At 50.7% G+C, this 24577-nt stretch overlaps 1 protein-coding gene across 4 annotated transcripts in view; it reads left to right on the top strand.

Moving 5' to 3' along the window:
• Positions 1 to 24577, top strand: part of CRAMP1 (cramped chromatin regulator 1) — a 1093426-nt gene that overhangs the window by 755870 nt on the left and 312979 nt on the right. For 2 of the 4 annotated variants that reach the window (XM_085628163.1, XM_085628162.1), the window contains exon 17: positions 24255 to 24338. The exons of the other annotated variants lie outside the window; for them this stretch is intronic. In XM_085628163.1, the coding sequence (XP_085484289.1) occupies positions 24255 to 24338 (84 nt within the window). The remainder of the gene's footprint in view (positions 1 to 24254; positions 24339 to 24577) is intronic. 4 annotated transcript variants of the gene reach the window in all.

Here is a 24577-nt window from a genome sequence, read left to right as displayed (position 1 = left end):
CCTTGATAGTGAGACCAGGCTTCTGCAGAGCCTGAAGGACCTTCCCAAGGTGGATCGATCCTGCTAAGTTGGAGCTACAGACAACAATATCCTGTAAATATGCTTCACTAAAGTACTCCAGCCCTGCCAGGACTCAGTCCACCAGCCTCTGGAAGGTTGCAGGGGCATTCTTGAGACCAAATGGTATCCAAGTAAACTGGTAATGCCCATCTGAGGTTAAGAATGCTGACTAGGGGTGACGCAAATTTGCCAGTACCCTGATATTAAGTCAGAGAGAACCTTTGCAGCACCCAGCCTGTCATTAAGGTCACCTAAGACCACCGGGCCGGCCCAGGGTCTCTCAGAGGGTTCAATCACCCCAACTTCCAGCATCTTGCTGAACTCCGCTCTGAAGCTTTCCTTAACTTGATCTGACTCTCTGTAAATTGTATTTTTGACACACATGTGCACTAGGTTGTATGACAAGGGGTTAAGGAAAATAGCTCAGGATACTTACCCAGGACCTGTCTGCAGTCAGTTTGCTGTTAGGCAGTGAGAGTGTCTGACAAGACTAGTCCCTCAACAAACCCATCTTTAGAGTTGTTATAGAGGTGGTCAGGGAGAGGTTTACTCTTTTCTTCCTGCGCCTCATCAGAGACCATAAGCATAGTCATATCAGCCGTGACATAAAAGGGTTTCTGGCGATTCACATGGATGACCCTTTGTGGACTCCTGGAAGTTCCAAGGTCCACCAAGTAGGTGACCTCCCCTTTTCTTTCAATGATAGGATAGTGTGAGAAAGTGGCTCTGGTATATACTGTTCCTAAATAGGTACAGGGTGTATAGAGTCCACAGTCCCCAGAGGTTTGGCAGAGGCTAAAGTTCGATATAACCTTACTCTCTAAAGTGGTAGCTTGGTCGAGCAGTAAGGCAGTATCAGAGGACAGTGTAAAGCAATTTGTTGCACACACTCAGTCAGCAAATGATCTCACACACTCAATAACTGAACTCTAGGCCAATGGTTTATATAAACAAAAATATGCTTGTTTTATTTTAGAACCAACAATAGGCATTAAAATATACTTTCTCAGAATGAGATGCTTTATATAAATACTTTTGCAATATGCAATTGACTTTTGTAGAAAGTTACAAGTGGTTGCAATAGGCAACACAATTCTAAACACAATAATGCATTGAGTTCAATGGAAGTTTCAAGTTATTTGCCACAGATTACTTTTAATATTACTTTTGGAATTCCAGGACTGGATCCTAGATTCAGTCCTGGGTCAGTATTTGGAATCAAGTAATATGAGTCGACTTAATTACTGTGATGATTTTTAGACAATATTTTGCTATTTTAAAAGTTGACACTTAGAAAATATTTCATAGAAAACAGTCAATGATTCCCTATGGCAGAAAATTCAAGTTGCAGGTATAGTATGTTCTCGTTACTTTTGTAATCCAGTACTGGGTGCCTAGACTCAGTACTGGGACCTTTATCCAAAACAGGTAAGTAATTACGTTTTCAGATATTATACGATTTTTAAAGAATATTTTACAGATTGCAGAAATTGACACTTAGAAGAAATTTCACAGAAAAACAGTCAATGATTTCCTATGGGAGAAAATTGGGTTACTGGTAAGTACAGTTGTAAGTATTTTTCAGAGTCAGTGCTGGGCACCAAGATCCAGCACCGGGAGCTCACCTAAGAGCAGGTGAGTATTTTCATTTTCGTTACTCGGCTGATTTTTGGTGAATATTTTAAGATTTGAAAAGTCCACACTTAGAAGAAATTTCAGGAAAAGCCAGTCAATGTTACCCAAGGAGAAAATAGAGTTATCGGTTTAAAGGTAAGTACTCGACTGGCAGAGTTAAGGTTCTGGGCATAGACTCAGGGGTCTCCCAGGGTCAGGAAGGTACAGTTGGTTCACCCTCAGCGGCACAAGGGCGGCCGGGTGCAGAGAGAGTTAGGCCCAATGTTATCCTATGAGAGGTAGGGGGGGCCTTGGTTGGTGGCTGCTGACTAGCAGGCCACGTGGCTGTGGGAGCTGGGCTCCTGGTCACTTACTCAGGGCAAGTGGGGAAGTAGATAGGTGTAGAGGTTGCACTGCCAGGGCCACTCGGGCGGCTGGGTGCAGGGTGCTTTTGAGCCTTCGGGCGCTCAATTGATTTCAATGGGAAATCTCCGGTTTAGAAAAAGACTGCAAGCTCGGGGACGAAGATTCTTCAGGTGCCACCACCACTTCGAGAGGTAAGTTGGGTAGTTGGAGGATAGGTAGGTACCCCGGGATTGGGTACAGGGGGCCGTGGGGCGCCGGGTGCAGGGGTGCCTTTTGGTGTCGGTAAATCTTACCCTCTGTTGATCGCGGTTGAGGGGGGGGCGCCTGGTTCTGAAGCTGCAGGCTTCTTCAGGAGTGTCGAGGGAAGTCCTTGGGTGCCGGACTCGGGGTCACAGTCGCCGTGGGGTCTTCCTCGTGGTCTTTGTTCACTCCGGCACAGGCCAGGCTTGGCGGGTGCAGAGTGTGCTGGGTTCGCGGTTCCGGGCTGCTGTCAGGGATTAGAAGTAGATTTTGAGTAGAGCCTCTACTCATGGGAGTTCCAGGGGGCTTACAGTCAAAAGGTAGCCAGGTCCTCCGGGGTTTGTGAGGTTGCTGGCCACAAGAGATGCCGGGTTGGAGCAGGAGCAGGTTCGAGGGTCGACAGGCCGGTAGGGCTGGGGACAAAGCAGTTGGTGTCTGTGAGAAGTTGGCCTGGCATATGCTGTCTCCAAGTTATAGGGACACCTTGCACCAGTCCAATTCGACTCTTATTGATGATAGGTTTAAGACAACCTTTAAAGAAAGCTAGCCTAGTGGTAGCTGTGGAGAGCAGCCTTCAGGCTAAGTCTTGAAGGAGTGTTAAGCTTATTGTTTTACCATAATAACCTCTTGAATAACCAAATGAAAGAGTAGCCCACACAGGTATATATATAAAATATATGTATTTATTCTAGACAGAATGCCACAGTCTCTTTATGAAGCTGTGGCAAAGTTACAATATCAAACAAGCATTGATAGACACAATAAATAGCACTATTAACATTGGGCCCCGGGGGGTACCAAACCATATACTAAAAAATTGGTATAAGAACCACGACAATTCTACAGGCAATGCCTAGGGCATTCAGGATCGCTGGCCCCTTAAGAATCCACCCCAGGTTATGAGGAAGGGGACCCACGGGAGGCGCGTGCAGTGCAAGTAGCTGCTATCGGGATCTCTATTACAGCCTATGGAGAATGTTGCGGTTGGAAATAAACAGTTTAAAAATACTTCTAGCAGGAGTACAAAGTTAAAACTTTAGACTTAAGCTTTTGAGATGCCCACTACCACTAGAGTACCGAGGTACCACTGTTACCTGCCCCAGGGAAGCCGGGTGCATAGGTCGTTTCTGCTGTCGGGTCGCGGGCTGATTTTCAATGGGAAAATAGTCAAAAGCTCTGCTAGCCAAAAGCGTCGATGATGCCGTGAGGATCAAAGATGTGAAGATTGTAGAAAAGAACCTAAAAGCAGAGGGGACAGAGTCTGGGTCACGGCAAAGTGACCAGGGGGCTCAAAGCAAGGAGCCCTTCGATGTCGGGTGCTTCAGGTGGAAAGTGGTGTAGCTTGGATCTGCAGCCACGGGCTCCGGGAGGCTTCAAGGAAGGCCAGCTTCAGGAGGGCGACTGTCCCACGTCGGATGAGGGTCGCTGCGGTGTTAGTGTCCGGATTGGATCCACTAAGCCTTGGCAACCGCAACCCACGAAGAATGAACAAATCTGCTACAGTGCAGACCCACGAGGTCTGGGAGAGGTCTCCTTCGAGGTGACTGTAGAGCAGGCCTGGAGCAACCAGGGGAACTCTTGTTTGCAAAGATAGACCTCCGCTAGGGCCCACAAGTCGAGAGACAAGGGACCGCGGGAGGCGGCAATTTGGCGTGCGTAAAAGGGCACCAACGGGCCACCGGAGGGGGCTAGGGCGCTGGTCTTTGGTACAATTGCTGTAGAGTGGTTGGCTCGTAAACGGGCCAAAGCACAACTTCCCCACTGGTCAGGGTCGTATGCTACGCAAGAGGTGGCCGGTGTCCTGGGGTATTGGGGATCTCGGCACCCACGCGGTCCACGGTGCCCAAACTTGTTGAGCACACTCACTGGCCTCTGGGATGCGCTGGAAACCCACCTCAAGGTTTCTGGAAGTCGTCGAAGTTCGTGAGAGCAGCGAAGTTCCAACCGGGTCACTTGCAGTGTTTCAGGTGCCTGCCAAGCAGGGGGATAACTCCTTTATCCCAAGGGAGATTTCTTCCGTCAGCTGGGCAGCAGCAAGTCGTAGGTCAAGACTGTAAAGTTCAAGATTAATCTGAGGCTCTGGGGCCACGTTATTCACCTTTATCCCCAAGATTAGGGGAGTGTCCAGAGTAGTGTCCACCAATGGTAGGTGAGGCGGGAAAGGGTGGCTACACCCTCTCCCCTTTGTGTGTTTCCTGCCTGGGCGAGGGGCAGGATGCCCCTGAACCGGTTCCAAGCGGTGTATGCAGAATGAGGCTTCTGCAGCTGCCTACGTGCAACTCGGAAAGGACTTTTGGTGCACCCACCCTGTTCCAATCCACATTATCCTGTCTGGGGAGATGCTAGCACCTCCCTGCCACAGGAGCCCTATTGTCCAGCTGGCGAGGCTGGGGTTTTGCCCAGCAACAGCCAGCCAGGGTCGTGTAGGTGGCGGGTAGTAGCCATTTTGTGAAACTTGTGCACTTTTAAATTGGTGTCTAAATTGTGCCGCTTTTCCCATATCGCCCCTCTAGCAGGGGGGAATCGTACCCTCATGCCCATGGCTGGACTGGGGGTATGATTTCTACATGCTTGACACCAAACACGATATGGTTCTGTGTAGCCATTCTCAAGTTATCGCGATATCGCAATAGATATATAATGTGGTTGAGAGTATATGGTATGGCTACACTACAAACAACACAGCAATGATTTTACGAAGGTTGCAGAGAGGCCCTACTCATGTAGGGGTCCCCCCGCACACATACCTCAGCACCCTGCCTTGTAGGATTACCAAGGCCTGCTATAGGGGTGACCTATGAGAGTATATGTGTTGTAATGGTGTGGGATATAGGATACCTATATCCCTGTAAGGGGTGCTAGCACCACCTTACCCAGACTACAGTAGTGGTCTGGTGGTGTCAGTTTGTATGGCTGTCCCAGGGTGGCACAATAAGTGCTGCAGCCCTGGTAGGCCTACTGAGGGACCCATGCCCTGGGTACCTAGGGTACCATCTACAAGGGACTGTCAGGGCATCCTCAGCATCCAATTAGTTTGTACCTAGGGTACTTCACATTAATTTTAGGGAGAAAGCAGATAGGCTGGGGTCCTGGATAGCAGGATCCCAGCCAGACTAGTCAAAAACCACTCAAATACCAGGCAAAAAGTTGGGGGCAACCATTAGTCAGATTCCACCTTCCTACAGTGTCTTCCTCTTCTTAGCAGCTGCAGGGCAGGTCTTCTTTCTTCTAGCTCTTCTTCGGATTTCGGAATCTGGAATCTGGGGAAGGAAGGTTCAGAGTGCCCCTAAATACTAGATTTAGGGGCGTTACAGGTAGGTGAAGGGCAGGGACCAATGGGTCCCGGTCCTGGGGTGGGTACACCCCCCTACCCTGCCTCTCTCCTGTGGGTAGGGGGGCAGTAGCCTAGTCCTGATTGGGCAGGGTTTCCCATCTTCAAGATGGCGAGAGCCCAGAGATGTGCTTCACCTCGTCTCCCCCACCGGAGGGGTGGGGTTGACAGGGCTGGCACATCCCCTGTCCTTACTTGGAGTTTCCGGCCAGTCTTCCCGCCAGAGTGGGGGTCAGAACCGGTGGAGGCCAGTTGCTGAGTACAGCAAGTGGCCTGGAGAAGCTCACAAAGGTGGCATGCCTTTGAAGCTTCCCCCTGCCCATCCTGGGGGAGGAGACCTAGCACCTCGCCCAGGATGTGCATTGTTGCAGACCCAGGAGAGCAGGGGCTCTCCTACCCAGGGGTCCCGCAAAATGTCTGCTGGTTGGCAGCCTAGGCAGCCTCAGAACAGACGTGGATTGTAGGTTAGGTTTCAGGGGGCATCTCTAAGATGCCCTCTGGGGTGCTTGGTACATTAAATCCCACACTGGCATCAGTGTGGGTTTAATGTGCTGAGAAGTTTGATACCAAACTTCTCAGTCTTCAGTGTTGCCATTATGGTGCTGTGGAGTTCGTGTTTGAGCTCCCAGCACCATATACTCTAAAATGGCAGCACTGCACTCACAGTGCCCAGGAATGGACCTGGGTACTGTAGGGACACAGGAATCCTGCTCCTGTGCCCACAGCATTGGCATAGGGCTCCCAGCTAGAGGAGTGGCTGATGTATGCCATGGCAGTGTAGGTGGTGGGCATGGCACACAGGGATGTGTGCCATGTCAACTCTTTGTTTTGTCTTGTACCCAGACACTCAGCCTGCAAGGGCAGTGTGTGTGTAAGGGTACAGGGCTTCTAAGGGTGGCACAATGAGTGCTGCAGCCCTTAGAGGCCTTACCTGGTCATAAAGCCCTGGGTACCTAGGGTACCATTTACCAGGCGCTGACATGTGGCCAGGGTTCGCCAATTTGGGTTTTGTGTTTTAGGGAAGGAACATAGGCCCTGGGCACCTGATTGGCAGGATTCCAGGACACACTCAGTCAAAGTACATTCAGCAATTCAGCAAAAAGTGGGGGCATACCATGCAAGAAAGATGCCACTTTCTCACAGATAGGGTCCACTACATTTGTCCTAAATGTCCCTAGATGCCACAGGTTCCAATACCCATACCTTTTGCCCTGAATGATATTCAACCTGTGCAGCCTTTTGGTCAAATCATTGCTTCTGGAGCTCTTGACTTGCTTCAAGGTTGTGGGTGGCTTTTTCCTTGTACTCTGCCACCCTTGAAAGAAGGCCAAGTACATAGTCCACTTTGTCCAGTTTATGCTTTTAGCGAGGCTTCTCCCAGCCTGCCCTCACCAGGCTCGGAGGACCCCTAACATTATGGCCAAACAGAAGCTCAAATAAACATAAAGCCCACTTCTTTCTGAGACACCGGTCTGTAGGCAAAAAGCAGGCATGCTAGCAGGACATTCCATCTCTTTCTGAGCTTTTCAGGGAGTCCCATAATCATACGTTTCATGGTCTTGTTAAACCTTTCAGGTCATTTGTTTGTGGATGATATGGTGTTGTGAACATATGAGTCACCCCACACTCAGTCCACATTGCTTTCAGATAAGCAGACATGAAGTTTGCATCTCTGTCTGAAACCACCATTTTGGGGAAACCTACTCTAGTACAGGCACTTAAGAGGTCCCTGACAACTACAAGAGCAGTGACAGTCCTAAAGGGAATGGCCTCAGGATATCTGGTAGCATGATCCACTACAACCAGAATAAACCTGTTGCCTGAAGCTGTTTGAGGGTCAAGGGGACCAACAATGTTGATCCCTACCCTTTCAAAGGGAACCCCAACCACTGGAAGTGGAATTAAGGGAGGCTTTGGTTTGCTACCTGTCTTGCCACTGGCTTGACAGATGTCACAGTAGTTACAGAACTCCTTCACTTTCTGGGACACTTTTGGCCACTAAAAGTGGGTACTCAACAAAAGGGCCTTATTGCGACTGACACACAGAAAACTTTTGAATTCTTGGTCCACTGGGTATCAACTGTACCTCCTGGTTAAGGCTATGCTTCTATTATTTTAGTCATACCCCCATGTGTGTACATTTATTTCAAATAAAACATTCAACCACAAATTTATCCTAATAATCCAGAGGATTAAGGATAATCCTGGCACACTAGTCATAAAGAATGTGAAGAAATGTAAAAAAAAAATGTGAGGTGGCTCGGAAAGTGCCTCTCATAAGCAACCACCACAAAGCTGCTGGTAGGTACTCACCAGTGTGCTCACTGTCATCATCGGCAGTTTCGTGACAAACAAATTATAAAAGTGACCTAACTCAAATAAATGTGAGAATGAGAGAGGTGTAACAACTAATAGTGCTAACTACCATCTCTGCCCCATAATGTGTAACAACGTGTCAACTGAACTCATTAAAAAATGGTTGTGAACACCTATCATATGTATTTAATGTGTGTCTATTGTTTACACCCAATTAAAGAAAACCTGCATGTTTAGACCATTTTAAGCTGAACTGCTGACATGTTCCATTGCCTTACAGTTTTGCTGTAATTTCATCAGGGCACGGGGATACATCTCCACTTCAATAATACTGGACCGGGTGGCTGCCAGGTGGAGGCCAACCAGCAACTCACCAGGGATGGCCTTCCCCTCATACAACTTTAAAAGGCAGGGAAACGCCTGTACCGCCGGGACCGGGATTATGCGCTACGCTACTGGAGTCTAGTACACTAGAAGTGGGTAGCCAACGTACTCCTAGTTTTGTCTGGCCAAGAAAATAAGGGGATGTCATTGTCCAAAGTGAGTAGAAACTGTGTGCATTTGAGGCCCTACCTGTCTCCTAGTAGTACCAGGTTTGGGATCTCGGGCCTCTGTGTACAGGAGTCCTTCCTCCCAGTAGGTCCGGTGGGATCCACAGACTTCTCCACCTTCCTGTGCCTCAGCTTGCTGTCTCAGGCTTTCAAGAGTGGGGCAGGTTTTTTGTCCCTGGCATAGTTCTTCCCTTGAGGGTCCCCCTGTACCTAGGAGCTTTGCTGTGTAACACGCAAGGCCTCTGTCTGTCAACCAATCAATCGTGTCCTATTTATATTGCGCGTCTTGTCACCCCAGAGGGTATCCAGGTACTGGTTGAACATTTCAGTAAAAAAAAATTTTTTTATTCTTTTTATATATTTATTTTATTTAGTTTTTTTAAACAGGTTTTAATCTTCCTGAAAATGGTCAGTGAGGGCACGGTGCGGAGGGGTAGGGTATTCCAGGCTTTGACAGCGAGATGGGGAAGTGTCCTCTGGCACGTAATCGACAAATGCGTGGGGTCGGTGCAAGGGCGAGGTGTGTGGTGCTGAGGTTCCTTGGGAGTCGGTGGAAGTGCAGACAGTGTTTCATGTAGGCGGGTCCTTGGTCGCGTTGGGCTTTGTAAGTGTGTGTCAAGAGCTTGAAATGGCATCTCTTCTGGAATGGGAGCCAGTGGAGGTCTTTCAGGTGCCGGCTGATGTGGGGTCTCTTGGGCAGGTTGAGGATAAGTCTGGTGGCTGTGTTCTGGATAGTCTGTAGTCTTTGTATGATTTCAGTGGTGGTGCCTGTATAGAGTGCATTGCCGTAGTCAAGTCTGCTAGTGATGAAGGCCTGAGTTACTGTCAAGCTGGTAAGCCACTTGAAAATTTTGAGGAACATGTAGAGTTCAGGGTGAGGGCAGTCTTGGTGCTGTGGTTGGTTCTGAAGCCTGATTGGGAGGGGTCCAGCAGGTTATTACTCTCCAGGTGTTCAGTGAATTGGAGGTTGATGGCCTCATCCAGTACTTTGGCGGGGAACAGGAGAAGTGAGAACGGTAGTTCTGGATTTCGTTCGGGTCTACCAAGGTTTTCTGGAGGAGGGTCTGACCTCTGCGTGTTTCAAGCTTCCGGGGGCTGGGGGGGGGGGGGGGTGGCAGTGGTCAGTGAGGCTTTGTTGGTGCTAGTGGTGATCTGGAGGGTCAAGACTTCCTTTCTTTTCTTTTTTTTTTGGCTTTGATCGATCAGTGGTAGTTGTTAAGGGCTGATTTGAAGGTAGCTCTGTCAGTGCGGTTCCTGATAATATGCCACCTTCTTCTTGTTGTTTACATCTGCTTTTTGACGTACTGAGTTCTGGGGTGTACCAGCTGGCTTGTTTAGAGGGTCTGTGCATTTTGGCAGGTTTGGTAGGGGCGACTCGGCTTGTGGCGTCGGTGATCGAGTTGTGGAGGTTCTGTACTGCGTAGTCCAAGTTGGTGGTGTCTCTGGACGTTGTGGTGGCGAGGGCTGTGTGGAAGTTGGTTTTCCAGCCTTCCTGTCTTTGCTCATGGAGTTTTTTACCCATTATCCCAAGCTCCAAGACCTCTTTTTCATCCTAGGCTTTGCTCTGGTTTTTACACAAACCCAGCCCATGCGCAGGTCCCCAGATCATTCACTAGCAGACATTCAACTGGTATGGCAGAGGACACAACGACTTTCTTCTGGCCTGAAACCCCTCCCCATTCCAATGGGGTGAACCTTGATGACATTGTCAGCATTAGTAACTGGGTATGTCTGGCCAGTTAAATACTGTTCTGAGGATGTTGCACTAGGGGTAATCCTTGTGGGGCAGGTAGAGTCCCCAGTTCAATATCCATTATGCTTACAGAGATGGCCCAAAGCCTTTCTGGGATCTCAGCCCACCCTCCTGAACAGTTTTCTATAGACCTTTAGAAGGCTCCTTGTGTTTTTCCGTTTTGTGTCCCACATCTTTCCCCTTGGAGGGGCCAGAAACCCTTCCTTTTGGTCTCCCCACCATGGGCCTTTCTGGACATCCTTGTTTTGACCCAGATGTTAGCCTTTTTCACCAACTCCTGGGGAGAGACTAACCCTAAGTCCACTGGGTATTAGTGCATTCTCTCAGATGTACATTTACTCAACAGGTGCTCCTTCATCAAAAAATTATAGAACCCATCATAATCTTGCATCTTAGTGCCCTTCAACCAGCCACCTAGTGTCTTCACTGAGATGTCAACAAAGGTTTTCCAGGATTGCCTCAAGGTTTTGTGAGTCACCCTGAACTTGACCACGTACTCTTAAGTTGTGAGATCAAAGCACTCAATCAAGGTACGCTTGGTACAAGGTTATAAGACTCCACTTCTTTTTTAGTAGTCTATCCCTGCACGTTCCTGAGAACAATCCCCACAATAGGGAGCCCCGGTGTCTCTGTTGTAACTTCCTGATCTTACAAGTCCTCTCAAAGGCTGTTAACCATTTTGTGATGTCATCACCCTCAATATATTTAGGGACCATCTCTTTCGGTATTTTGGGATCAAAATTTCCTCCTTCCTAGTTAGCTGTTTGCTGCCACCCTCCATGGGTAATAGACCCATCTCACCCCTTTCTTTTTCTATAGCCAGGATTTTGGCTTCAAGTGCTGCTCTTTTGGCTAGTCTTGAAAGATATAGCTCTTCTTTGTCTAGTTCATCTATTTCATTGTGCCTTAAGTTGCCTGTCCTATTCACAGAAGGGAAGGGCACTTGAAGTCTAGGAATAGGGTAGAGGTTTTGATTTAGGTCCTCACATTCCCTGGTTAAGTGAGGCGGGCTACCCCCTGGGGTACTGTCCTTGTCCTCCTCAGAGGTGACAAGCCCTTTGCCAAATGGGCTGCATCAAAGTCTGCAAGGGCCTCCAGGAGGCTTGCTTTTGTAGGGTTTGAGCCAGTAGCAATGTCATAAGCTTTACAGAGCGCCCTTAACTGCTGCATCCCCAGCTGAACAGGGCTCGAAAAATGTACTCGACCGCTCGCAAATGCGAGTGAATTTCTTGAAGGTCGAGCCAGTTTTCAGGCCTACTTGACCGGCCTGGCGAGTGCTATCTGCCACTGCAGTACCAGGTGAAGGCTCTAGGGGGCAGCACGTATGACTGGAAAAGCACAGGCAATCAAGTGCACGCACCACCTAGCATAGCGTGGTGGTGCGGTGCGCGGTGAAGGCTTTAGGGGGCAGCATGGTAAGACAGGAAAATGCGGGAAAAGCAGAGGCAATCAAGTGCATGCACCACCTAACATAGTGGTGGTGGTGTGGTGCGCGGCCAATCGTTTATGTGGGTCCAAGGCTGTCAATCTTGTAGCGCAAAAGCGCTACCAATGATGGCCCTGGACATCATTTTGGCCAGCCTCTGTGCTGTGCAGTTTAAAATGCAGCAGTGACGCAGCACGCCACCACGCGCTCTCTTCACTGGAGTCGGGAGTGCAGGGCGATTTGGCTTGCAGTCTACACAGGAGAGGTGAGTCGCAGTTTTTTCCATTACATATATATATATATTGTATGTAGTTTTGTTGGTTACTTTTCCACTAATAGGAGTATTGAAATTGAATTAGTGTCTTAGAATGGAAATGGAAAGCCTTGTACGGCATCAAGACTTTGTGACCAGGTAGCCCCTGCTTTGCAGATTGCTTTGCAATCTGCTTTGACCTCCAAGGTAGGTTTCTTTAACGGGTCTTGTTTTTATAAGCGCAGATGTCAAACCTGGGCTTGACAACTATTCTTCTAATGTCAGTTCTAAATATGTGGTGCCTGAGCAATGTCCGTGTCACGACAAGAGGTTTTTATTGTCGTGCTGGTGTAGCGGTTGTGTGATGGGGCGCTAAAATTCTTTAGTGGGTGGAAGAAGCGCCTAGAGGGGAGGGTTTCTCTGCAGAAGGATTGAGGCGGATTGGAGACTGTCCCGAGAACTGAAGGCGGAATGGTTGAAACGATGTGTCCTCCAAATAGAGGTTTACATCTGAGGTCCTGACAAAACGTGGATCAAGAATCCCGTTTCGAGGATTGTATTTGAGGGGCATTTTGTTTGCATGGGCTTTTTGCCCTCTTGATGTGGAGCAGTTAAAACAGGAGGGCAAAATCCAGTCTGCACGACGGAAAACGTGTGAATTTGTGTGCAAAGTGCGTTCATTTACCTAGTCTAAGGTGCGGATTGTGCAGATTGTGTGACCGCTGATTACCACACCTCTGCAAACGGTAATGAGCAGGAGCGTAACTTGCACCCACAATTGTGACTCGTTTGTAATAGCGTCGTCGTCAGTCTTGTATTTAGAGCCGGGAGAAAAAGAAATGCTGTAGGAGTTTCCCCCCAAAAAGTAAGTTTAGGCCCAGAGTCAGGCTTTATTGGGAGGGGGGAGTGAGCTTCACTAGTGACATCGTAGATGTTGTTTCCGTAAAGAGATGGTGCATGCAGGGAACAGCCTCAGCTGCGCTGCTAGAATCTACAGGGCAGACCCCAATGTCACTTTAAAACTAGACTATTGGTTTTGTTAGTGCCTATTTCTGAATGCCAGGAGTACTTTTTGGAATTATTTGAAGGTTGTGTCTATCAGATCAGAGAGACCTGGTAGCTTTTATTTTTGCTGCATGCTGGTTATAGGGAGCAGGGTTTTCTAATATGTAACAGTGAGTGTGCCTGACCGAAGACGTTTTAACTGCAGTGTTGCAGCTGGCCCGCTGGTGATCACATGTGTCTGTGGTGGGTAAGTTGATTACACCCATGCCTCCTTTTCTTTTTTAGTCTTGTTGGTGCATTGCTGTGATGTAAGTCCACCTTCATAGTAAGTTTATTTGTGAAGCGGAAATCCTGTCTTGAGAATTCGAAACAACTGGTGTGTCCTAGTCCAGTGCTAAAATGAAAGCTGTCCAATATGAGAGCAAACTGCAAGTGTATATTTGTGCAAGTATCTGAGGGCAGTCTGAGAGTGAGTTTTGTTGCAGAGTGTTCAGAAATTGGTTTTTGATCGTTTCGCTGACATGAAGGGCTGCAAATGCACAATTTGGCCCCATTATTTTACTGTTTTTCTTGCAGAGACCCCCATGAATCATTATTGGGGGTTTGAACTTGCTCACTTGCATTGCCCACTGGCCAACAAATATAACCTGCCCCCCTAAACAAGCATAGTCTCGCCTTTGGGACCTTATAAGTATTTATGCAGCACAATATCCTTGGTGCAACCAACGTTTTCTTGGGTTCTTGGCACTGCAAATGTTTTGAAATAAATTCATGTGTGATCAATTTGTGGGTCGAGTGCATTGATGTTAGGTCGAGTCGAAAAGTCTACTCACTCGACCTGCAGGTCAAGTAAGATTTTTTAGATTTGTCGAGCCCTGCTGCAAATAAGGGGTCAGGCTGAATTCCTCCACTGTATCTTCTGTGCCAGGCATGGTTAGTAAGGGACCTTTTTAGAAAATCTTGTAAAGATTTTCTAGAAAGGTTTAAAGGCCTAACTGACTAGTACTAATTCTGATGCAATAGAATGGAGGACTTAACCAAAGGCCCTAACAGTTCCAATTAGAAAATTAAGGGAAAATAAAAAATTTGACAAATTAAATAATTTAGAAGTAGTGCCAATTGTGGATTTCCTAGTGAAAACTCATTAATTGACCAAGTTGTATCAGCAAATGCAAGTATGAAATCCCACTGCTGAACCACCAATGTAGAAAGCTGGCTTTTTATGTAGTTATGCTAATGTAAGGGCAGACCATGCAAAAGACCAGATGATTCATATTGGTTTACATGGTTTACTTTAATAGTCCCAAGTGCTCTTTCTGTGGTAGTGTGGTCGAGCAGCTTAGGCTTATCAGAGGGGAGTGTTAAGCATTTGTTGTACACACACAGGCAATAAATGGTTCACACACTCAATAAGGTATCTGAGACAAATGTTTTAAAATACAGTAGATGTTTATAAGAATTTAGTCACCATGATCTTTAGAATAACTAAACTACAAGCGGAGGTATTGATTTTAATGACAAATTGAATAATAGATTGAATAACACTTTTGAGGCATGAGCCTTGAACGCTACAATGTTACCCTTTGGAGAAAAAACACAGATAGAAAACAGGTACTTGCAAACGGAATCCAGAGGTGCCCTTTGGGACTTGAGGTGCTAGGGGGCCAAGGTCCAAAGTACCACCAGCTGTTTCGCTTTACCTGCCCTGGGGTGTCCTGGTGCAGAGTAGCTGGTCAGGATGGTAGCCTTGAGCGCATTGGGACTTGAAACAGGGGTTGCAAGGTGGGATTTGGGGGCAAGTCCGAATGAACCAAAAGGGGAGTTCAGGTCGTGGGGACCTCTCGGCCAAGGGGATGCAGTCAGAAGTCATGGACCCGGGCTGGGGAGCTTGGATGCAGAGGGTCTTGGCTGACTGGCCACTGGTATTTGAGTCTCTCACGGTAGACCTGCAGAGGGAAGGAAAACAAAACAGCAGGGCCACTCTGGCCATGTGTCTCGTCTATTCTGATGTCTCAACATGCAGGAAGGCTTCCAAGGTGGTTGTGTCCAGGCTGGACATGAAATAGGCCTTGGCTTGTGCAATTGCCCTGGTACACAGGGTATTGGTGCTGGGGAGCTTCTGGAGGGCCTACCATCTCAAAACTTGGCTGAAAGGCGGGGCTGACCTAGAGTCATGAAGACCACCTCCTGAAGTGATGCCTCGGTGACCCTGATGGCCAGCAACACGGTGAACCTTACAGATGCGGTTGGTGCCTGAGGATGCACGCCGAGGAGGATGATAGCTGGTTGCCGAAGTGCTGGTCCGTCCTACCAAGTGTTGGGGAGGATGCACAACTGCAGGACGAGTCGGATTGTTGCAATATTTAATGAGCAAACAGCAAGACAGGGTTGGGGACCTGTTTCATTGCACGTCCGTGGTTCTATCGGTGTCGTCTTACTTTTGTCCTCTTCAGTTCTCCAGCACATCAAATCTGTGGGCCTGCTGTTGGGGGACCACTAAATAATAAATTTAGGGAGGTATGCGGCAATAGCTAGTGGGCTACCTGCCACTAGTGCGACTACACCCTCCGTATGACCCCTTCCTGTGAAGAGTGGGAATAACCCTCACCCAGAAGTACCTATTTCACCAAAAATAAGGCGGTGAAACCCTTCTCTGGCTGTTCACTTCAGGTAGCCTACCTTTGGGGTGTGGCTAGCTTGTGGGTGCAACCCGCCTCCTGAATAACTAATTTCTTACCTACTCTGATGCCAAATGGGCCCCAGGGCAGGGGTGGCGCTCTCCAGGTCTGGTGGGAAGCTGTGGTGGCATGTCAAAGGCGTCAGTGACTTTGAAACCTCTGGCCTTGATATGCCAAATCGCTAGCCATCTTCCTTGAGGTGAGAATACTTTCTGCCGAACAGACATTGTTCCTGGCCTCTGAGAGCGCAGGCTCTCCCTCGCAGGGGGCCAGAAATTCATCTGTGTTGCAAGGCTGGAAGATCTGAGTCAGCCAATACACCAAGAGACTAGTAGGGCTACAGGGGGCACCTTTAAGGTGCCCTCTGAGTGTATGTCCCAATAAATCTGATACTGGCATCAGTACAGATTGAATTAGTCAAGGTGTTTGATACCGAACCCCGTTACTCTCAGTGAATCCGTTATGTAGCTAGGTAACTCGTAATGACCAGTGTCCAGTACATGTCCTCAAAATGGCCTCCTGAACACTTGTAATGACTAGTAATGGAACTAGGCATCACAGGGGCATACCAGCTCATGAAGATGTGCCCTCACATGAAATATAATGCAGCCTGCCATAGGGCTCTAAAGGCCTGCTGTAGAGGTGACTTACATATAGTGCATGCAGTGTTCATGGGCATTGTACATGGAGTGAACAAAGTCGTGTTTTCAAAATGGCTTGCACCATTTTATGCATTCTGCAATGGCAGTCTACAGGTAGTTTGTGTGTGGGTCCCTTTGGGTGGCAAAATACATGCTGCAGTCCTTAGGGACCCTTTTTATTACCCAGACCCTGTGTACAAGGGGTATCATTTACCAGGGTCTTAAGAGGGTGCTAATGTTCTTCCCAGTTGGGTCACAATTAATGTGTGTAGTTGTTAGGGAATGAGCACTGGCACTGAGGCCTTGTTAGCAGGGACCCAGTGCACTTCCAATCAAAAGCATCTGAAAGAAACACGTTAGTTAGATTCCTCACCTTAGAATATCCCCAGGCGTCAGACTGGATCCGGAAGATTTTTCGTCAGCAATACCCCTTGCGCGTCGCTAGGCGTCGTCTGCGGCTCCGCGTCCGTCGTTGGCGTCGTGCGCCGGAATGACGTCGTCGGAGTACTTAGACGCCGCCCTCGCGCGCTGACGTCAGTTCTTCTTTTTTCCGCGCCACTAAGCGCAGATCCGGGAGAGCTACCCCTTTAGTCAATTTTTGACTAACTTTTTGATCCTTTTTGATCCTGTCTATCGACACCGGTGCCGGTAGGATGCCTGGGTTTAAAGCCTGTACGGACTGTAGCCGATTGATGTCGGTTACGGACCATCACCGCCGGTGCCTGTACTGTTTGGGCCTCGACCACGACGCGGAGTCGTGCTCGGACTGTAAGGCCCTGACCTCGAAGGCTAGACGGGAGCGGTCCCGTAAGCTTCTCGAGATTCGCCACTCGGCTCTGCGCGCCTCTCGAACCCGGTCCAGGAGGAGGTCCAAGGATCGGTCGCGGAGCCGCAGCCGACGTCACCATCGGTCGTCGGGATCAAAGTCTTCGGGTAAGTCGAAGCATTCCAAGAAGTCCAAGAGACGACATCGCTCTTCGGACTCCCCTCGCCGGTCGCGCGACTCGGTCGAGGGTCAGGGTGGTTCCACCCCCGCGGCTCCGGCAGAGCCACAGGCGCCGCGTCCGTCCCCATACCCTCCGGTCCCTGGGACTAACGCGACGCCGGCGGAAGTCAGTGCCTTCCTCTCGGCCATGAGGAACCTGGCTCCGCCGTCGGCGCCCGCTGGTGCGCCTTCGGGCCCCGCGGACCCGACTGGGCTGCCTTGCCAGCCGGCGGCTCCGGCCCCGGCGCCGTTGATGGCTCCGGCCTCGACGCCGCAAGCGCCCGAGGGACCCGTTCTCGAGTCCCCGTCGACGCCGGTCAACCTTGTCACTCCTCCACCGGCGTCGACTCCGGTTCCACCCCCGATGCCGACGTCGACTCCGCTCGACGCCGTGCCCCAGTTTAGTCCCGGTCCGGGCCCGGCGCCGGTCCGGCGTCGATGGACGCCGAGATCGACGCCGCTAGAGACACATTTTGTCTACCGCCCGGCTCAGTTACTTTCTCCTCTACACCAGGAGTCGGATGATGGGGACTACTGGGAGGGATCCGAGGATCCTATGGCCCATCAGGCCCAACTGTCCCAGGACTGGGCAGATGAACTGGGGGAGGCCAGTGGTCTGGATACCTCGCCAGACACTGGATTCATCTCTCCTCCGACTGTGGCTTCGGAGGAGGGTGCTGCTTTCTCCGTGGTGCTGCGCAAGGCGGCCGCAGCCCTTGGGCTCGAGCTACCTGCCGTGGCTGTGAGGACGAACGTCCTCACTGAGGTGCTTCAGTCTGCAGCAAGCTCCACTGAGCCTCTGCTGCCGTTCAATGAAGCCCTCACTGACGTTCTCCAGGGCACCTGGTCCAAGCCCTCCACAGTTCCTCCTGTGGACAGGAACGTTGCCAGGCGCCACCGCCCTGCTCCGGGCGACCCCAGTTTTCTGTCCCAACACCCTACCCCTGAGAGCCTGGTTATCCAGGCCTCCACCTCCCAATCCTCTTTCCCGACCGCCCCGCCGGACCGGGATTCCAAGAGACTGGAGCAGTTTGGCAAGAAACTGTTCTCATCCCTTAGTTTGGGCCTGCGGTCTTTGAACACCGCTGGTCTCTTGGACCGTTATTCCCACTCTCTGTGGGATGCGGTGGAGGACGCGCTGCCCCTGTGTCCGGAGGAGGTCCGGACACGACTTACCCAGGCTCTGGCCGATGGGAGGGATGCCGCGCGACATGCCATACGTTGTGGGCTTGACACCACGGACTCGCTGGGTAGTGCCATTTCCACCACTGTGGCGCTTCGACGTCACGCCTGGCTGCGGTCCACGTCGTTTTCCGGCGATGTCCAGAGCACTCTCATGGACATGCCGTTTGATGGCACTCGCCTGTTTGGCGAGAAGGCGGACAGTGCGCTGAACCGCTTTAAGGACTCCCGGGCTACGGCCAAGTCCTTGGGCCTCTCGGCCCCGCGGTCGCAATCTTCCGCTTTTCGCCCCTTTCGTGGCCAAGGAAGGGGTGCCTCCTCACGTGCGCCTAGCCACCAGCCGCAGAACCAACCTGCGCGCGGTCGCGGACGTGGTTTCCGCCGAGGCGGATCTGGAGGACGACGAGGTCAGCCCACATCCACCCTGGCAGCATCCGCCTCAAAGCCTTCCTAGTCCGAGCTTTCAGGCCCATTCCACGCCAGTGGGCGGCAGAGTTCGCCATCACCTGCTCCACTGGCGGTCCATCACATCGGACAGGTGGGTGCTGCAAATCGTCCGAAGGGGCTACTCCCTCCCCTTCGAGACGACCCCTCCAGCCATGCCACCGCAGCACCACCGTATCTCGGGGGATCATTTGCATCTTCTCCACGAGGAGGTTTCCGCCCTCTTGGCCAAGGGGGCCGTCGAGCGCGTTCCGAGCCCAGAAGTAGGTCGTGGTTGTTATTCCCACTACTTTCTGGTTCCCAAGAAGGGCAAAGGGGGCCTCCGCCCTATCTTGGACCTTCGGAACGTCAATGCCTTCCTCCGGAAGGAAAGGTTCAAGATGTTGACTTTGGCTCAGGTTCTAGCTGCCCTAGACCCCGGAGACTGGATGGTAGCGTTGGACTTGCAGGACGCTTATTTCCACATCCCCGTCCTGCCGGCCCACCGGCGTTACCTGCGGTTCACGGTGGGCCAAGAGCACTTTCAGTTTACCGTGCTCTCCTTCGGCCTCACCAGTGCCCCTCTGGTGTTCACGAAAGTGATGGCGGTGGTCGCAGCTCATCTGCGCAGATCAGGGGTTCCAGTCTTCCCCTATCTCGACGACTGGTTGTTGAAGGCGGGCTCGCCCCAGACAGTCGTCTCCCACCTCCAGACTACGGCGGATCTCCTGCATTTGCTGGGGTTTTCCATCAACGTGCCGAAGTCACACCTGAGTCCCTCTCAGAAGCTCCTCTTCATCGGAGCGGTTCTCGATTCGGCGCAGTTCCGGGTCTATCCACCGGAACAGCGGGTCCGGGATATACAGGCCCTGATTCCCATCTTTCGGCCTCTATCCTGGGTTTCGGTCAGGCTAGTGTTGCGGCTTCTGGGGCTGATGGCCTCCTGCATCCTACTAGTGCATCACGCCAGGCGGCGCATGCGGGCTCTGCAGTGGGACCTGAAGTTTCAGTGGGCCCAGCATCACGGCAACCTGTCCGACCATGTCTTGATCTCGGAGGGCACTGCACAGCAGTTGCAGTGGTGGCTCACGGACCGCGATTGGGTCATGGGCAGGAGCCTCTCCCTTCCCCAACCGGAGCATGTCGTAGTGACGGATGCGTCCCTCCTGGGATGGGGTGGCCATATGGGAGAGGCGGAGATCAGAGGCCTCTGGTCTCCGGCGGAGTCTCGTCTCCACATCAACCTGTTGGAGTTGAGGGCGATCCGACTTGCACTGAAAGCCTTCCTTCCCTCTGTCAGGGGCAGTGTCGTGCAGGTGTTCACGGACAACACCACCGCCATGTGGTATTGCAACAAACAGGGCGGGGTGGGGTCGTGGACCCTTTGTCAGGAGGCTCTGCGCCTCTGGACGTGGCTGGAACACCAGGGCGTCACCCTAGTGGTTCAACATCTGGCGGGCTCTCTGAACGCCAGAGCGGACGAACTCAGCCGCCGGTGCATGATGGATCACGAATGGCGTCTGAACTCCGAAGTGGCGCAAGGTCTCTTTCAGCAGTGGGGAGAGCCTTGGTTAGATCTATTCGCCACCGAAGAGAACGCGCAATGTCAGCAGTTCTGCGCGTTGGAATTTCCAAGGCGGCACTCGCTCGGCGACGCTTTTCGTCACGAGTGGAGTTGCGGTCTGTTGTACGCCTTTCCGCCTATACCACTTCTGCCCAGAGTGCTGAAGAAGATCAGGCACGACCGGGCCCAAGTCATCTTGGTGGCTCCGGATTGGGCACGAAGATACTGGTATCCCGAGCTACTCAGTATGTTGTCCGATCCCCCGATACGTCTGCCCCTTCGGGAGGATCTTCTGTCGCAGCAGCAGGGGACGGTCCTCCACCCGAACCTGTCCAGCCTCCACCTCCATGCGTGGAGATTGAGCGGCGGCAGTTGATGCCATTCGACTTGCCTCCTGAAGTCTGTGATATCATTCTGGCAGCCAGGCGTCCCTCCACAAAGACGGTATACGCCTGCCGGTGGAACAAATTTGTGGCATGGTGCACAGCAAAGGCTGTGGATCCCCTTTCCGCCCCTCTTTCTGAGGTTCTCCTCTTTCTTCTTTCTCTGGCCCGGCAGGGCTCTGCCCTGGGCACCCTGAAAGGTTATCTTGCTGCCATCTCTGCCTTCTTGCGGCTTCCTGATCAGCCTTCTCTTTTCAAGTCCCCTGTGGTTACACGCTTTCTAAAAGGCATTACCCACACGTTCCCTCCTGTCCCTTTTGTAATGCCTCAGTGGGACTTGAATCTGGTCTTGACATTCCTGATGTGCGCTCCCTTCGAGCCTCTTCACAATTGTCCTCTTCGTCTTCTGACTCTTAAGACTGCTTTTCTGGTAGCCATCACCTCGGCTAGACGGGTGAGTGAGCTCCAGGCTTTATCTTCAAAGCCTCCTTTTCTGTCTGTTCATCCGGACAAGGTTATCCTTCGGCCTCGTCCCTCCTTTCTTCCGAAAGTGGTGACTCCATTTCATCTTGGGCAGTCTGTCACCTTGCCCACCTTCTTTCCGCCTCCGCATCCTTCCAAAGAGGAAGAGAGGCTCCACCGTCTGGACCCAAAACGTGCGCTCTCCTTTTATTTGGACCGCACAAAGCAGTTCCGGGTGGACGACCAACTTTTCGTTGGATACGTGGGTGCTAAGAAGGGGAAAGCTGTGCACAAACGGACCATCTCTCGGTGGGTCGTTTTGTGCATCAAAATTTGTTACTCTTTGGCAAAAAAGGACCCTCCTGTTGGGCTGCGCGCCCATTCTACTCGGGCCACAGCGGCTACTACTGCCTTGGGACGGGGAGTCCCTTTGCAGGACATCTGTTAGGCGGCGACGTGGGCTTCGCTACACACGTTTGCCAGGCATTATTGCCTTGACAGCCAAGTCCGGAGGGATGGCTTCTTTGGCCGTTCTGTCCTCCAGGACTTTCTGGTGTGATCTTGGTTCGCAGACCCACCACCGGGGATGGTATTGCTTGGGTATCTATTCTAAGGTGAGGAATCTAACTAACGTGTTTCTTTCAGATGAACAAGTTACTTACCTTCGGTAACGATGTATCTGTAAGAAACATTAGTTAGTTAGATTCCTCACCGACCCACCCATCCTCCCCGTTCTGCGAACTGACATCTAGGGTTAAGGTTATCCTTTTCAGGCCCCTAGATTTTATTTTTGGCACCAGTGTCGGTCTTTGCATGGCTCTGCGTTCCTGGCGCGGAAGGCTATGTACAAGAACTGACGTCAGCGCGCGAGGGCGGCGTCTAAGTACTCCGACGACGTCATTCCGGCGCACGCCGACGACGGACGCGCAGCCGCAGACAACGCCTAGCGACGCGCAAGGGGTATTGCTGACGAAAAATCTTCCGGATCCAGTCTGACGCCTGGGGATATTCTAAGGTGAGGAATCTAACTAACTAATGTTTCTTACAGATACATCGTTACCGAAGGTAAGTAACTTGTTCATCAGTACCAGTGGGCAAAAGGTGGGGCTTACCATGTCTAAAAGAGGCACTTTCCCACAGTGGTCACAAGCCAATCCTTCCTGGGTCGATCACTCGCTTTTTGAGTGTCCCAACAACTCTCCTAACAGCACTTCTTAGTTTAGCGAGTTTGGGTGCTACTTTGTGCTTCGAGTCTTAGTCCTTGGTACTGCACTGTGGCAGTGGGTTGAAGAGTTTCGGCTACCAACTTGTCCCAGTGTTCTTCTTCAGCTGTTGTGTCCCTGTGCTGCAAACAGTAGGCCAGTCAGCTGCCCCCTGGAGTTCTATCTGCTAAGCAGGGCTCTGGGTACAGCTTCTCCTTGAGCAGCACACTGCAGGACCAGTCCTTCTCTTCGCTGGCCACCAGATGCCGCAGGTGCAGTCTCTCTTTGCTGGTCCCTTTTGTGCAGCAGGGCAATCCTTCTTCGTTCCTTCTTGCAAGTCAGTCAAGGTCTGGGTGTGAGGGTGCCCCCTTTATGTCCAGAAAGTGCCCTCTGAGTAGGATGGGGTTAGTAGCCAATGGACTACTAGGTTCTCTCCCATCTGGTGACCACTTCCTATGAAGTGTGGCATCTGGCTATCCCAGGATGCACCATTCTGCCTAATCCCAAAATGGCGAGATTCCTTTCTAGGGAATTCAGAACTCACTAGCCCACCCCCAGGGGTGTGGCTACCTCAGGGCTACCCACCCATGGCGAAACCGGTTTGGCAACTAGTTTCCCTCTCTGCTTCCCCTCACAATCTGTCTACCTCAACAATGGGGGCAGCCCTTCCCTTGGTGTTACACATCTGCCCTTCAAAAGCCCCTTCACCTTTACAACCTGCCTTTTGGGGCTATCACCCAAGTGGCTTCCTGCAGAAGGGAGGTGACACCTCCCTGCCCTGCAATCCATCATTGTTTCCCTTCCTGAGAGTCCTTGGTATGTCTTTCCAGGAGGGAAGGAAGCTGACTTTTGGAGCAGGCTCCATGTGTACCCAGGAAGACTCCACATTTTTAAAGGGGACAATGTGGCAGCTTTGCTCAAGTTGCATTAATTTTGACTTGGGATACAAGTCGGGCTTAATGTAATGCGTTGTTTGATACCTTGAAGTGCCCACTTAAGTCGCACTGTTCTGTGGTTAGCACACCTGAGGTACTCCGCGTGTAACCCTGTACTCGCTAATTAGGTGACTAAGCCTTTCCACAGTTCAAAACTACAGTTTTGCATGTTTTACTGTCAGGACATGTTAAATACCTGTCCCGCCTGTGTCTTATGTTGCATCCTACCTTTAGCACGCAGTAGGGCTGCCAGAGGGGTGACTTACAAACATGTCCATTGGAAGTGGCACTGTGCCATTGCTTTCAATGGCAAAGTCGGGCTAGCAGTGCAAAACTGCTCAATCAGTCTTTAGTGGCAGACTTGTTTTACTTTGGGGGTCGTCCAGGGTGGCAGATTCAGTGCTGGAAGGCCCGGTGTACCCCCTAACCTACATGCCCTGGGCACCAGAGTATCATTTAATAGGGCCTTACAGGTAAGTTTGTGATTTCCTATTGGGTTCATGGAATTCGACATACACGTTCGGGTCAGGACACTGGTACTGAGGTCTGGTTAGCAGGTCTCAGTGCACTCTGAGTCGAGAAACCAGCAGAATCAGTAGAAAAACCTGGGCCTTACATATTAAAAGATGCATTTCCTTACTGTAGGACTATGCTGAGCTTCAATATTACTCCTATTCCTACCTCTTACATTTAAGAGCTCAGTTTAATTAATATTTACTACAAGCATTTCATTCTGATAACTCCTAGTGAAGAACTGTACAGTTAATGAAGTTTTCCTTGCCATCACAGCAGCCAAAGAAACCACACTAAGATCAGTTTTTGCCACGTTCTGACACTGTCTCACACTCCGATATTTGCTTATCACTATGGTCTTGTGTTTCCAGGGACAAGCCAGCAGATTGCCATGCCCAGCAATCAACATGTCCACACACACTAAGCAAGAGGTGCAGATGACTGATACCTTTCAGGTAAAGTGTAGCTTTCTTAGTGTGCCTGCTCTTCAAATCCTTGACAAAAGCAGCTTGATTTCTTGTTTGATTGACAATGAATGAGTAATTGCCCAGAACATTCAAGCATTGCTCTCTGTACTATTGAAAACCGTATACTGGTACATCCAGTCAATGTTCTTCAAGACATAATTGTTCTCTTGGCCATGGGTCGTACCAGAACCTCGCTTGCACAGCAGGTGTTAACAATTTGATGAGCA

This window comes from Triturus cristatus, chromosome 10, assembly GCF_964204655.1.
Source record: "Triturus cristatus chromosome 10, aTriCri1.1, whole genome shotgun sequence".
NCBI classification, from domain to species: Eukaryota; Metazoa; Chordata; class Amphibia; order Caudata; family Salamandridae; genus Triturus; species Triturus cristatus.
Note: the sequence above shows the minus strand (reverse complement) of the source record. Positions and strands in the feature narration are given on the sequence as shown.